Here is a 15,522-nt window from a genome sequence, read left to right as displayed (position 1 = left end):
TTTTTTTTAAAGGAAAGAAAAAGTCGCTTAAGTTAAAAATGATCGCGGCATGCAGTGTCAGTTATTCCCGCAGTGCTGTGGTATCCATGTCTGTGGTAAAGCGACTGCAGGTTGGGGTTGAAATGATGGATGTCTGGAGGGAAACACCGACAAAACCTCTCCCCCTCCTCCCTCTCTCACTATCTCAAACTCCACTTGTGCAAGGTTGAAGCCAAGTGCGTTTGAGAGCGAGAGCTACAAAACGCTCATAATGAGATTATCACTCTTTCTCTGCCAAAATAAGAGGGGTGTGAACCCGGCACCGGAATCAGTACAGCACTTAGCTTTCTCTAACTTTACACAAGGATGATTTTGAACCCACAAGATCAGAGAAAAATCTGCGCTTATTGACCTTATGGAATTAGGGCAAAGTGTGAATAAATGTTTTATGTAACACTCACTACCACAAACCTTATCCAGGGTAGATGCCACACAGACTCATAGACATCAGATTTAGACTTTATTTGATGTTAAGGTGTACTGGAAGATACAGAAAAATCTCACAGCACAACAAGCTTATGCTATACATAAATAATACATATTGTGTATGGCACATCACCTCTTCACCTTTGATGAACACTCCACCTACTTTAAAGGGAGTGGCATATAACACCGGACAAAGTTCCAACCATATACTGACACTACAGCATGCACAGTCGTAAGGCTGCGAGGTACTACGCAAACAGTTTGATTCATTTGTACTTTAAATATGGGTGTAAATGTAAAACTTTAGTAGCATGGATTTATTGTTTCCACTCCAAACGGAGTAGAACAAAGATGAATGCGTTCTGGTAGCTCTCACGGAAATTACCGGAGTTTTGAAAGTCATGTCTAAACGATCTTTGTGGGAATCCGTTCTTAAAGTAACGCGGGCAAACACGCTTTTTAAGCGTTTGTTTTTCTCACATGAAAGTCAAACTCGCACTTGACGGAGCTGATGCTGTCGATGCTGGCTTTGCTGTCGACCTGGGGATGTTTTTTAACAGCCTGTGGAAAAGTTTCTGATCGCGGAATCCGCATTGAAAATGCCGTCGGATCCTGTTCCAGCTCTTTCGCATCCTTTTCAAACTCCGGGGAAGTAAAGCGGCGCAACATTTTGTTGCTCAATACAGAGAAAGTCGCGGCTGCAGATGAGGCAGTCGGTGCCTGGGGAGGTTCAGCCTTGCCGGGAGACCATTCGCGCCTCCTCACGGTTCTAGATTTACGCAAAGGGACCAGAGTGCGCTCAGGAGGTGCGGGGCTGAGCATGCTGGTTGGCAGGCTGCACCTTTTCTTATAATAGCTGTCGGGAAATCTGTGTAGACCGAAGTCTAACATTTTGGTTCGTTCTGTTGCCAACTCATTCTCACTTTTGTTGGCAAGAATGGGGGTCATTAAAATGCCCAGAGCAGAGGGCGCGCTGGGTCTGTGGCTGTTTCTGCTGGGCCGAGGCGAGAACAGTGTGGATCTTTGAGCCTCACAGCCCATCGTTAGAGGGGGGAGGGGGTCATCTGAGGTGGTCGGCCTTCCCTCGGTTTTCGGATGCTTAAGGTTGGGAGAAATACAAGGACGGGGTGCAAGGGTCGAGACTTCAGAGAGGACCAGATCAGGTGGAGGCGAGGAGGCGCCATCGTTCTCCGTTTCAAACTCCTCTATCGAGTTCATGGATGGCAACCCGCTCCGCTTTATCCGCGGGATTGGCTGCCGGGTGCAGTTTGGAGCCAATAGGCAATGAGCATGATTACACGCTCGGAGGACCTCCAGTCTGTCTGCTAAATGTCCAACCTTCTTCTCCAGCTCGCCGGGTCGCAGCTGCGCACTTCCACGAGCGCCTCCGTCCTCGCGGCCCTTTTTGGAATTGTTGGTGAGAGCGCAGATGCATTCAGTGTGACCAAGAAACTTTGCCACTCCAATAGCAGAGTTGCCAACTTTGTTTTGTCGGTCTATCTGAAGACCCAGCCTCTTGAAAGCTCTCACCAAAAACTCGACAACGTGCGCGTGACCTGCCACCGCGGCGTACATGAGCGCTGTGTTTCCCCAAGAGTCTGCAATCTCCGGGTCCGCGCTGTTTCGGACCAGGATTTTCACCGCGTCCAGGTGTCCCTGCTCACAGGCGTGACTGAGCGCTGTGCGCCCGTTTCCGTCCCGGCAGTTGACGCTGGCGCCTCTGTGCAGCAGGAGCTCTGCAAACTTACACCGAGCCTGGCCATCGGGCAGCAAGACAGAGGAGATGAGGGGAGTCTGTGCGCCCTCCGTTTTGGAGTCCACGATTTCCCCATCCAGCGCATCCAGAACAAACCGGGCCAGGTGGACTTTATCCTTGGAGATCGCATCCAGGAGGATCTTGGTGCCTGTTTTCCCGTTAGACTTCCCGGGAGCTTTTAGCATGTTTATTAGATTATTATCCAATAAGTTTATTAAAATTTATTTACGAAAACTCATCTTTCTATTAGTAGAGCAGGTTTGGAAAACCTCTTTTCCCCCAACGATTTGCTGACAAACAAAGCCTCCACCCTAATTTTATAGTGAAAGGGAAGCTACGGAGGAGTTGCCGGGCAACGCAAACATAATTAGCCTACCACGCTTTGTTCTTCTTTTCTAATGGAAATACTTTGTTTACAATGACATAAAAAAGAACGTCAGCACTGGAGCCGCCTGTGTTCAAGAGAGGACCTGGCTTATCAATTCACTTGTTGAATGTGATGAGACGGCAGTGGTTATTATTTGTGGGGGGGCGTGGGTGGTGTGCTTGTGCCCTACAGTGTGCTTTAGAACACAATTATCAAATCAGAGAAGATGAATAATCCACATTACAGCCGGGAGAGTATATGGTAGCATCTGAATGAATCACATTTTCAGTGACATCATTGGTGCAGCTTAACTACAAAACTGGCAGCACGATGTTTCAGCATTCCAACTAACAAAACATGCTTACCTCACACCCCTGATATACGTCTTCCTCTGGCCTGCAGTGTTTTCTACTATCCTCGATTGTTTTTGTGCAATGTTTCTCATGTAAAACTGTAAAAAAAGCTAAGCAAACAAAAGAAACTATTTTCTTTCTGCAAAGTTTCACTATGACTGTGCAGAAAGACTGCAGGGCTGGTGGTGGTTATAGTGTGACAGCATGTAAACATTTATGGTGCCCTCCTCAGATGAGCTGCACAAATGACTGCATGGTTAGGAGAAAATTTATTTATTTAGGTTTGGGTAACTTGGGCGCAATATTGTTAGTGCTGTGTAATACTGTAAATTTAGGTATCAATCCAAAAACCAGGTAAATACAGGACCAGTGTTGCTGACGCCAATAATATTTTTAACTTATAAAGGCAGCTTATGTAGGTGAGAGCAGTGTGTCGTAACTTATGAGGAATCCACATCAATTTCCAAATTCTGAACATTAATGACACTAAATCCCTGCACTTTTTACTTTCCACTTTAGTTAATACAACAAACCACACCTTTCAGATTTTCATGTATTTTAAAACTGGAGCCCTGCGATGTAAATGTGCCCATCTTTAAAGCACTTTAGGTAGACTGTTTTTAAATGTGTTAATAATAAATAAAAAAGGCTTGATTTAGCAAAAACAGGTTCAGGCATTTTTCGTAATGAATGTTTGAGGTGTTTTTTCATTCCACCAAAAAAAGAAGATAGGATCGATACTAGTATGGATCCAATACTAATACCTGCGTTGGTATTGACACTATCGATATTTGAATCAATGCACTTTTATGTATACACTTTGCGTACTGCAAGGAAAAAGCTATTTAGTTCTTTTATATTCAAGCCCAGGCAGACAACTCTACAGCTAATATTTTGAAAACCAGGCAAGCGTAATGTCTTTATATTTATACTTACACTTTCCTAGTCTAACAGACTACTCAAAGTAGCTTTAAGTAGCAAATCACAATTAACTATGATGCTTTATTCTGCTTTATCTACCTCACATCTATCAATTTAGAATCACTACTTATTCTAACATGCATGGCTTTGAAGGAAATCGGTGCACATAAAGGAAACAAAGGGAAAACATGCTAATCTCACTCAGCCAGGAGAGAGCAGACGGATACATGACAAATGACACTATGGATACGTTGGATAAACAGACGTACATGCCTGGGGAAATGTACATGGTTTTAGCAGTACTGTACTTTTTTCCCCCAATTGGAAATATTTTATTTCCCTCAAATTCAACAAGGTTAGGTCAAACACAAAGAGTACGTTCTGAGGAAAACACAAATGAGCCACGTAATTATGTCCCATTTTACACCTGGATTTATTGAGACACATACTATAAAACAGTATTAAAGGAGCTGGATAACAACAGTATTTTCATTGCTATAAGTTCAACAGTACAATATAAATACAAAAACACGCACAGAATGTCTGTCGACAAGCTACAATTCAAATAGAAAATAAAGGAGATACAGTAGAAACTGAGGAAATGAAATCAGTGATGTTGCTCTGCAAAAATAATCTGCTTTTTTGACAAACTCGAGAGCCAAAGGTTACATGTAAATCACACAACAGAAACATTCAACTAGTGCAAAAAAGCTTCTAACATAATCATCTTAAACTACACATTATCTAATATATAATATATATTCATTTATTTATATATACTTTCATATAAATAACCCCTTAATTTGGCATTTTATCATTCATAAAATAATTTAAACATCCTAACAGACACAGAGTGGCACATTTGAAAGCGATGGAATAAAATTTAAAAGCACTTTTACTCATTTATCTCTACACTAGATATGTGGTGAGAGCTTTATATCGTGTTGTGTGGTGCAGTATAAGGGCAGACTGGAAAACAAGAAAAGAAAAAGAACAAACTCCAAAACAAAACAATGGTTGATCATTTTTCCCCTCACCCAGCAGACCCACTCAATCCCCAAGCCCTTAAATGGCAGAACACAACTGGTCCAAAAGTAAATTAAACTACATACATTCCAGTATATACAAGAATATCCCGTCTACCCTTTACATATAACACAGCAGAATAAAACAGGGGAAAAAAACAAACAAACAAAACTTTTTTAAAAAAGGCCAAAATACCCATAGGTGCCTTTATCCTTAATGTTTTTATATCATTACATGACTTTTTTGTCAGTTTAGTCAATGTTAGTGTTACATTATAACAGTACTGCACATCACACTTTTAATTCTCTGCAGAGGCATCAGGGCACAGTACCACCACCTCCAACATCACCTCTGTAACATCGTTAGGAAGGGAACCTGCTGTAGACAGGAGTGAACACCAGAGACTTTTACGAATCTGTTATTCGGTCCACCCTCCTATAGCCAGAGCAGGACAGGGAAACTGCGAGGTTTACAAGCTGAGGGTGCTCAGGTGCAGTCAAGAATCTATAAAGGGAGCACTAGCATTCAACAATGCTGTAATAATGACAAGACAAAGAGACGGCTGCCAGCCAAAGTCAGATAGAGGAATGGGCGACAGCAAGTGTGGAATACCGTTTACTGTTACAGCTATGAGGGAATTATCTTGTTTGCATAGTGTACGTAGAGTACCAAAAGTATTGCAGTTTAAACTGTACTCATGGAAACGAGTAAAATACATGTAAATGTAATTTCCAAGTGCAAAAGAAGCACAGCTATTAAACCATCTCATGAGTACCTAAAATTAAAGTAAGTGAAACAAAAAAATTTGATTGAGGGATTAGCATGTATTCCCTGTGATCCCTTTATAGTATTCTGACTCAGCGTGACAATAAACCTTTTTTATAGTCATCAAAAAGTCAATAACATGTCTTTGTGATAAGGTGGAGGATTGTGTAACATGGAGGGAGAAAGGGGGGTGGGTGTTGCCACTCTTAATACAACAATTTTATTTTTTTAAAAATACATTCTTACTGAAAACAGAAAACCTACAGTAGTGCACCGCTACATGTTCCGTGTTTTTGTTAGTTTTTCTTCTCTTTTTCTTTTTTTTCCTTTTTAACTTTTTTTGACAGCCTATCAGATACAAAGTGCTCAGGACACGACTGGTGTAGCATACAGTGTATTTCTCATACAGTTGATTCATTTGTGCTGAAATGACATTAAATCTTATACATACTCTTCATCCCTCTGTTTCTGCAGCGGTTCATTGGATACTGCTTTTTTTTTTTCCTTCTCAAAAATGGTCAAATTGGGAACAGAGCCTGTTTATGTGACCCGTCATGAGCCGGCGTGTGTGTGTGTGTGTGTGTGTGTGTGTGAGGAATTTGGTGTATGTGTGCTTGTACTAAGTACTGCTAATAGCTGAAGAGAACATACAATGTGATGGCAACAGAGAATTTAGATACACTAGAGGAGACGACGTATTTTCCTGTGTGTTCTCCGAGGTAACGTTTCCTGTCTCGATAAGTGGTTAATCCCCCCCTGACAAACGGTGATAAGCACCAATGGCTCAGTGGTATAAAGATAGTGGTTGGAGAGCACACGATGCATGGCTGAGTGAACAGAGCAAAAGAAGAGGTGTAGGGCCGGGGCTGCTGTGTGTCTGAGCGAACATAAATAAAACACAGAAAGTGATGCAGGAAGGTTTTCATCTCTGGACTGTAGAGGGCTTTCTGTGGAGTGTTTTCTGCACCTTCTTGTGTTTGAGTGTACAAGTGTGAATGTGTCTTCCCAGTCTCAGCCGCTCACACCACTGTGGCAGGTCTGCGGTCCATCTCCTCCTCCAACTTCACCATCTGCTGCATGTCCTTCGTCTTGGAAGAGATGGAAGACAGTTAAGACAGACAGACACCTTCTTTTAATGTGTGCAAGTGGAAGATTTTCTAGTGGATTTGTACAACTTTTGTGATCAATTTGTGTTCAATTTTTAGTAAACAATTTATCAGTATGGGCTTCAGATTTCAGGATTCTGTTGGGTGTATCTCTGAATTGCTTGGCAGGTAATAAAGCCACATGCTTAGTTGGAGTAATTGTTGCCTCAGTGGGACACAGTGACATACTATGAAAGTAAATGATTATGAGCTGGAGTAGAAGCACAGAGGAGCAGGTTGTGAGCTGGCTGTTTTTACTTAGTAATAGCTGGTGAGTCATGGTGATAAATGACTTGAGCTTCTAGTTGGCACTCCTGACAGCGCAAGAGCTGCAGACTAAAAATGTGGGAGTGGAATTTCATCATACAGAGGAAAGAAACACTTTCTATTTCAAACTGTGCAAATCTCTTCAAAGACAGGCCTGTCGTGTACTATTCCCCTGCTGTACTCAGGGCTGAGTCACTTGAGTAGATCATTATAGCAATCATTTAGATAGCAGATAAGTCAAGACTTAAACAGGCTCGGTGAGAAACTGAGGCAATGAAAACGTGACTAAGAGGTAGGAGGAAAAGACGTGAAAGGAAACACGATCACTGAATGATGCAGTGACAGAAAGGTGATGTCAGAGGTAGAGATGAGGGGAGATGGCGATGCCTACCTTGAACCTGTTTGTTTGCATGGTGTGATTTCAAAAGCTGTGCCGGAAGAAGCAAATCAAATTAAAAGAAAGGAAAATGTGCATACATGTGAAACATGTACAGGTACTATGACAGATGGTAAAATAAAATGCAAAAATGGGGACATGATGACGTAAACCGTACTTTCTTCTATTTGTAATGTCGGGGAAAAAAGACGCTGATATTATAATCTGGCTTTTTTGTTTGTTTGTTTGTTTCATTTCAGCAGTTTTGTTTATCTTTAGTAATTCAGGGCAATTCTGATCCTAACTTTGGGGAAAAATTCTTGCATAAATATTAATTATATCACAAGCAATAACAACAGCAGTCAATATGTCAGTGAAGGAAGTACAGTTGTGTTTAGAAGTTTACAAACCCTCATCATGAGCATTAAAAGTATTTGTTTGACAGCACTCACTGGATTTACCAATATGCAGAACAATGGGAAAGTCCAGTGAACTCAGTAAAGATCTAAGAAAGAAATCTGTAGATTCACACTAGTTAGGAAAGTCCCTCTCAGCCATTTCTAGTACTGGTACATTACACAAAGTGGATGGAATATTGAAGAAGAGTGACTACCTCCAAATTCTTAAATTTCACCTCAAATCAACAGCTAGATAGTTGAAAGTTGTGCCCACTAGGTGTGCTGGAGGAATATATACACAGAGGACTGGAATGTGAGTGTCTGACTCTGAAATTCAGAGAAATTATCTCCACTAACGATACATGCTTTACATTCATTCTACCCTGGAAAAAGTTAGTGTTAAAAAAAGTTAAAAGCCCGAAATCACAATGACAGTCATGCCCATGATGAGGGAATGTAAACTTAAGACAAATGTATCTAGAACATTTAACTAGTCCCAAAGCTTGAGTGTCATTTATACTTTCTAAGCCGGTAAAGCAAGAAGCTCCCTAAACTGAGGAATGTTCTGATATGAGCAGGATATGGTCCAATACTAAATGCTGGGTTTAAACAACAGTGTTAACAGCTTAGATAGGTGACAGCAATCACAGTTGCTGCTATCTAGATCAATTTACACTGTAGTGGCAGTAAAAGGTAATTTCCTTCTATGTACCTGCTCATTGAACTTCTCCAGTTTCTCCAGCTGCTCTCTCTGGTTTTTCTCTAGCTGCTCCATCTCCTTCTGATGCTTCATAGCCAGCTGCAGAAACACGGAGACAAAGGCAATAAACTAAATTGTCATAAATAAATAGCAATGTTTTTTTATTACAATGAAATATGTTTTAGTAGGGGGAGTCATTTGGAGCATTTGATTCAAGATTAATGATCATTATGCAACACTGGGTTGTAAAACAAAATTCTGATGTCGTCACAAACAAGAATGACAGGCTGTCTCAGCCTGAGGAAAGAAACTACTCTGAGGTTGAGCGCTGCAGGAGCAACAACTTCTTTATCACTTGCCCAATGGCAGCAGGGTGAACAGACTGAGGGATATTACACTTCGTATTTAAATTCCAACAATGTTAATCCAGTGCACAGGCTAAAGGGATAATGATTGAAGTGCTCTTCAGCTGAGGAACAAAAAATAAACATCCTACCCTCTTCCTCTCATCCAGGAACTTCTTGGTGTTGCTGCTGTTTAGCTCCCGCACTCTCCTTCAGAGCGGAACAAAACCATCACAACATGAAGTTACAATGAGCGCTTGAGAGCCCCAAAACAACGACTGAACGATTACATCATGGGCGTGACCCACCTCTCTCGCTCTGCCTTATTTTTGATAGTCTTGTCCTGGCTGATGGCTTTACTGTTTTCCATGGACATCTTAGCCTGGTTGGCACGCATCTCTTTGCTCTGCCTGCATTGTGGAACAAGCAGCTGCATATAAGACGAGTTGTCTGCATCCAATTTTTGGCAATAAAATCTCAGAGTAGCTGCCCCAAATGATCATGTCTGATCACTCGCAGTAATCCATCCCTATGTGTGTGAGCAAGCTGTGCGGGTCTCTCACCTTTCATGAATGAGTTTGAGCTGCAGGGTCTGCTGCTCCTGGACAGTGGCCAAGAGCTTCTTGAGGTGTTCACACTGCTGGGTGACGTGGCTGTCCTTCATCTCCTGCTCCTCACTGCTGTGACTACTGATTAGCTCTGACCACTCTTTGGTGTGCTGTGCTGTGATGTCCTTTACCTGCATGCGAACACACGAGCGCATTAATAACTCACAGCTAAGATACTTGTCATCCTCACATCTAATAATAGCTTTGTGGATAGAGCGTTGGCTGTAAGTTACCTTGGTTTTATGATCAGCAACTAGCGTTTGAATCTTATCTTCTGTCTCCTTCTTCAGCTCTTGGCAGTTGTTTTCACTGTAAGGAACCCACATGTACAAGTGGACAAGAGAGGTTTAGTTGAATTGATCTTAAGGAATGGAGTCAAGAGGGGTGGGCAAAGTTAGGTATGTCTTTGATTTGTCTCTGTGCATAAATGGTTATTTGCAAAGCTTCATATCACACTGGGAGCTTTATAGAAGCAGTGTCGAGTCTTGCACGGGGACCTCCTGTCCTCTTTGTGTGCTCTGTGCAGTTTGACACAGCTAATATTATTTTTTGAGCTCTAGATGTCGAGGTTTGCCAGTGTAGCAGGCAGAATAGAACCCAAATGCAGGACTCTGGAAACTAGAAATGAACTCAATAACACAGCTTTAATGGTCTACAGGGGGAAAGACAACAAAAAAAAACATTCACTGAGCAGGAAAGAGTCAAACAATAAATACACACGAGGCAGTTAGGGAGATGGGAAACACAAGGGAACATAGCTGCAACAAATCAGGAAAACTAGACAGGTAACTTAAAACTCAACATGAAGCACACAAGACTATCAAAATAAAACTGGAGCTAACACCAAGACACAGACCCAAACCTCAGAATTTGACAGAGACAAAAAGATAAACAAACATAGAGACAAGACTGACTTCACAAGGGAGACACTAAAGGACAAAACACAGAGATGAGACTAATGAGTTTGTGTGTGTGTTTGCTTTTGTCTCCACTTACCCTCGTTTCTTGATGGCTTTCTCTAGTAGCTTCTCCAGAGTTACTTTCTCCTTATCATGCAGAGACACTATCTTGTCCACCTGAGTGCAGTGAGTTTTCTGCATTGTATTTTGATCCTAGTGCAGAAAAGGGAGACACGTTTATTATTTATAATTATTATTTATTATATATGAGTATTTACCTATGCCATGCAGATGCAGTTTTAACCTATATTGAAACCAATTTGGAATCAGCACAACAGGCAGCAGCAACAACAACAACGATTATTGTTTGTAATACACTCATGTTGATTTTGTTGCTCCCCCTGAATAATGAACCAGCAGCTATCTTTTTTTCAGCCAACAGATGGGTCTGCAGGTACTGATATACATATGTTAAGCAACAGGACTAAATTCTGTGATGATTAATCTGCATGTATGACTGAGCCAGCAGCCAATACAAACTGTGCTGATCGCTGTTTGAAGAAAAACAGCACAAAAACTATAGAGTGTCTATAGATCCAGACAAAAACAGTGTCTGGATCTATAGACACTTCTCAGTATTTTAACATATGTGCCTTCTTTACTCTTGGGATATAATTCAAATCTCCACAAATCCATCCCTGAGAGGAAGGGAAAAGGAAAAGCTTGCAATAAAGAAACAGTTGTATAATTTCCTGCATCTCTCTTATACAGACTTGCTTTGTGCAGCCAGGAGACACTAGAAGCAATATGACACATTAGCATACTCAGAAGCACCCTATGTATATTATGAACGGACTGTGTGTGTGTGTGCGCGTGTGCGCGTGTGTGTGTGTGCAGTCAGTGGTCAGTGGAAGATGAAAGGTAGAGCCGCCTCCCCTTCCACCGTTTCTATCCCTCTGAGCATCAATAACTGTCAGGAATAAACAGCAGCCCCTTTGTATTATTAGCAGACAGGTCTGCAGTAAAACAGTCACCCACCTTTGAGTGTTTCTTCTTTAGAGTGTTGAGCTCCTTCTGCTGCTTTTTAATCAATTTAAGGTACGACTGCAGTGGGAGAGATCAATGTTTAGTCACGATGTACAATATACTAGACTCAGGCAGCATTAATAGTTGGCGTGCAGTTAGAGCCATGAGATAATTGTGAGTTTAATATTGGTGCAAAATCATAACTACAATAGTATTTGTTATTACTAAAAGATAACACAAAGTAGTTATTGTTTTTTAGGTCTAAACATGATACAGACAATGTCAACACCTGAAGCAAAGATTACTTCTATATAATTGCTCATTTTCATACATATGCCTGTACAGAGTAAACTAAAGGAGACCTGCTGCTGAGCTATGTGACAGGAGTTACAATACCAACCTTCATTTGCTTTAAGTCATCAATGCTGACAGTAGGCACGAGTGCGTTATCTGAAACAGCAGTGGAAACAAATGTTATTCTGTGTTTACATAGTTCGCATACAGCATGTTTAATATGTCTGTCTTTACGTCAGCGTATACCCTTCTTGGCTTCGGTCGTGTTATTTTGGGCAGCGTTGGAAGTCTGGGCCATGTCTGAGCTGGCTTGCGGTGTCACACTGGTTTTCACGGTGTCACCTTTACCCTTCCCTTTCTTGTCGTTTTTTGAGCTTCCGCTGGGAACATCTGCTATGTCGTTCTACAAAGGATAAGAGACGCATTTATTCAAACTGGCTGCATCCTTTCAGTCAGATACATGCGATCAGACCAGTTTTGGATTCGTATGGGCGCCGCTTCCAAACCCATGTGTACCGTGTCAATTCCCAGTGCTTTCATCTGGTCAGCTCTCTTCTCTGCTATAGTCAAAAACTTCTTTGGGTCTGATAGAGCATCCACAATAGCTGAAACACAAAGAGATTTAGAAGATTTCGTCATGAGCCTGGTGGGCTGAATGAATAACCTGACGCTGAAATGTGTCATTCAGTGCAAACTTTGTACGACACAGCTTTGCGTTCCTGTCTACGTTCTGAGAAAGTCTCCTTATCAAATCTGAAATCATCTTCACGTCTTGTTTAAATAACCGTTACTAGGGAACAGGATCTTATTTTCAGCTCTTAGTAAAGAGCTGCTTGAGTAGGAAAGTGATAGCGACAGATCTTGCAGAATAACCACTAATGGTTACAGTAATGATTCCTCAGTGCGAGCCCGTTGGCTTTATTTAATGACAACTCCAATTGTCCTGCTCATTTGTATGCTCGTGCCTGTTCGAAACCATTACTGCAGAGTCACTGTCATCATCATTTGTGCCACGCCATTACTGTGAATGTTAAAACCAAGGCAGAGGAAAAAGCGAGCAGGAGAGAGTTTACTTGCTTTCCTTTCTCCTCTCCTCTCCCTGCAGGCTACAGCAGCTGCTTTATTATACTGCTCTCAGAATACTTATGGCGGATATTAAAGGTTATCTATACAAAACAAACTTATAGTTCTGTTTTACCCATGCACTGAAGTCTATCCAGTAATATAAAGTACATTAAGTGCTGCAATTTGTGTGTTTCCCTCACCTCCGAAGCCGTCGGGCACGTAGGTCTTGAGGATGATTTGGCAGAAGACGGTGGGCAACGACAGCGGCTTGTTGCCTTCGTTTCTCAGAGAGATGTGGCGGTAGCCAGCCTGCAGGCCGTCAAGAGGCAGGATGCGCTGCCCAATCAGCTTATTGTTGTCGTCGTAGACTGCGATGCGCAGCACGGCCAGGTCTGGTAAGATCACCTAGAAGGAAGGCATGAAGGGAAACAGTGGGTAAGAGGGAGGAGTAACCACACTGAAAAAAAAGGAAAAAGAAACGTCGCCATTAGTTCTACCGAAATTTTGGAAGTCTACTGAGCTCATTCTGCTCTGATAATGTTTAAAAAGATAAATATTTGCCAGACAAAGCAGTAAAAGAAAGCAGCATCGTTAAAGGGGAAGGTCGAAGATGGAACTGCAAGGGACACAATCGGGGTATAGTCCATGTGTGATAAAAGAAAAAGACACGATAAAGGAGGAACACACTGCATATCTGACTGCTGACAAGCCCGTCTCTGCAGCTAGTATGCATCCAAGGAGTGGAGAATATCTCGTGTACATATGTATGCTTTTAACTTGTGTCTGCAGATGAGCTTCTGTACTCGCACCCTTGGAAAAAAAGAGAGCGAGAGAGTGTCTTAACTGGGCTTCTATGTGAAGATAAGAGGATGATTAATACAAAGACGATGGGAAGGTGGGAGATAAGGCTGAAGAATACTCACTGGAGATGAATGGGTAGAAGCATCGCGTTTGTGTGTGTGTGTTTGCTTACACATTCACAGCCCTGCTGATGCACTGTGTATTGTTCGCTTGCAGTCATCATGACGGCGGTGTGTATGCATGCAAAAAGTGTGGCGGCATTTGAGGGCATCTGTGTGTGTGGAGGTGAGAAACGAATCTTGCTTGCAGCCCTGCTTATGATGGCCCTCTTTGATAGGTAGGTGTGTGTGTGTGTGTGTGTGTGTGTGTGTGTGTGTGCAGCACTGCGGCAGGCTGTGATTGATGGTGTGTGTTAGGAAGCTGGAGTCACAGTCATGGCTGAGAGACTTCCTATTCTGCTGAGAGCAGCACTATTACACACATGTTCCTCTCTCTCTTTGGCTCCCATCTCTTTTATTTTCCCTTTAATTCTCTCCCTCACCTCTAATTATCTTTCTTTTCATTTCTGTGGCTCCTTTCCTCACTTCCTTTTTCTTTTTCTGTGAGTCAGTATACAGTAGATTGTGTTTCGTTTTTTATGTCACACTTTATTATTCAACAGTATCCCAAATCACTCCGTTTCTGTATTCTCACTTTATATTCTCCATCTGCTTCCTCCTCTCCCTAACTCTTGCTACTATTATCTTAGATTTCATTATTGTCTCCTTTCTTTCTCCTTCCACCCTCTGTACTGGAGTAAGATGAGAATCAGGATGCTTCTCATGTCACTAAGATCTTTCTCCAACCCAAATAATAGATTTTTCTCCCCCATTTTCCATTTCCATTGGCTCATCCCAAATGGGACTACGTGCTGCAACATTTTTTCAACTCACTGCATCCATTATTGTTGCCCCGTCTATCTGTTCGTGCTACCTTTCTGAAGACGAATGGCTCCTCGTTGTAGGCAGGGTTCAGTCCATTGTTCATCACCATGCGAGTGCGAAACTCTTTCCGGATGGTGTCCGTTGGCAGTCCATACATGTCGACTTCAACGTAGGTCCCGATTTTCTTGTCAGAGAGAAACTGTCCTGAGAACACCTAAAAAAGAAGCAGACCATTCTCAGTGCTTTGGAGAGGTGTTGATTTTACAGCAATATTATCTGCACAGGTTCATTCAGTGCACTGTGGGGTGGCTGTGGCTCAAGAGGTACTGCAACCTATATACTAATCAGAAGTTTGGTGATTCAGTCTGCATGCCAGTGTCCTTGGGCAAGATACTGAACCCAGAGTTGCTCCTGAATATGAATAGGTGAATGAGTCATGTTGCATAAAGCGCTTTGAGTCCTCTAGGAGAGTAAAAAAAGCGCGATATAAGAACCACTGTAATTTGTACAGCATGCCACATCTAAGCCTGAAACCAACCTTCAACATGATATTATCTGTAGGTTTCACAGACATGGATGAAGCCTAGTTCCACTGAAAAAAAAGTTTGGTTTAGGACTAGGCTGAATCCCTGAATGGAAATCCCTTATCCACTTTTTCCCTGAATGATTTATTAGTACTGCACGACCTAACCTGTACGCTGCAGGTTGCGGCGATGACACCATCCACCGGTGTCTCTGAGAATGGGTCAAACATCCTGTCTGACCGCCGCATGAAGTCGGGCTTCAGCAGGTACCTGACGTGCACAGAAGATGCACATGAGGAAAACGGCCACGCACAAACCCATCAATGAACACACTTTTGTTTTGTAAAATCTGATTATGATGCCTTTACAAACATTTTTTTTGTTGTTGATGTCTCCCGATTTAGAATAAATGTAGCACACGAAGGTACTGTGCATATGTGTATGCTAACCAGGGGCCCATCAGAGTAACATTAGTAGTGATGACTGTCTGCAAAAGCCT

The 15,522-nt window shown here is 42.1% G+C and overlaps 1 protein-coding gene across 8 annotated transcripts in view; it reads right to left on the bottom strand.

The window, feature by feature from the left end:
- Positions 1-4,892: 4,892 nt before the first annotated feature.
- Positions 4,893-15,522, bottom strand: part of LOC120724672 (1-phosphatidylinositol 4,5-bisphosphate phosphodiesterase beta-4-like) — a 68,710-nt gene continuing 58,080 nt past the window's right edge. For 7 of the 8 annotated variants that reach the window (XM_040016972.1, XM_040016970.1, XM_040016976.1 and 4 more), the window contains 15 exons: positions 15,191-15,293; positions 14,549-14,713; positions 12,976-13,180; positions 12,227-12,315; positions 11,957-12,113; positions 11,817-11,866; positions 11,429-11,494; positions 10,488-10,603; positions 9,725-9,800; positions 9,447-9,622; positions 9,192-9,293; positions 9,036-9,093; positions 8,552-8,638; positions 7,457-7,493; positions 4,893-6,741 (listed from right to left, as the gene is read on the bottom strand). In XM_040016972.1, coding sequence (XP_039872906.1) covers positions 6,665-6,741; positions 7,457-7,493; positions 8,552-8,638; positions 9,036-9,093; positions 9,192-9,293; positions 9,447-9,622; positions 9,725-9,800; positions 10,488-10,603; positions 11,429-11,494; positions 11,817-11,866; positions 11,957-12,113; positions 12,227-12,315; positions 12,976-13,180; positions 14,549-14,713; positions 15,191-15,293 — 1,564 coding nt within the window. In that variant the 3' untranslated portion in view covers positions 4,893-6,664. The remainder of the gene's footprint in view (positions 6,742-7,456; positions 7,494-8,551; positions 8,639-9,035; positions 9,094-9,191; positions 9,294-9,446; positions 9,623-9,724; positions 9,801-10,487; positions 10,604-11,428; positions 11,495-11,816; positions 11,867-11,956; positions 12,114-12,226; positions 12,316-12,975; positions 13,181-14,548; positions 14,714-15,190; positions 15,294-15,522) is intronic. The other variant, XM_040016978.1, reaches the window with a different exon arrangement.

The sequence above is a fragment of the Simochromis diagramma genome, unplaced genomic scaffold (assembly GCF_900408965.1).
Source record: "Simochromis diagramma unplaced genomic scaffold, fSimDia1.1 OVJJ01000802.1, whole genome shotgun sequence".
Taxonomy (NCBI): Eukaryota; Metazoa; Chordata; class Actinopteri; order Cichliformes; family Cichlidae; genus Simochromis; species Simochromis diagramma.
The sequence above is the reverse complement of the archived record's forward strand: the minus strand, read 5'-3'. Positions and strand labels throughout refer to the sequence as shown.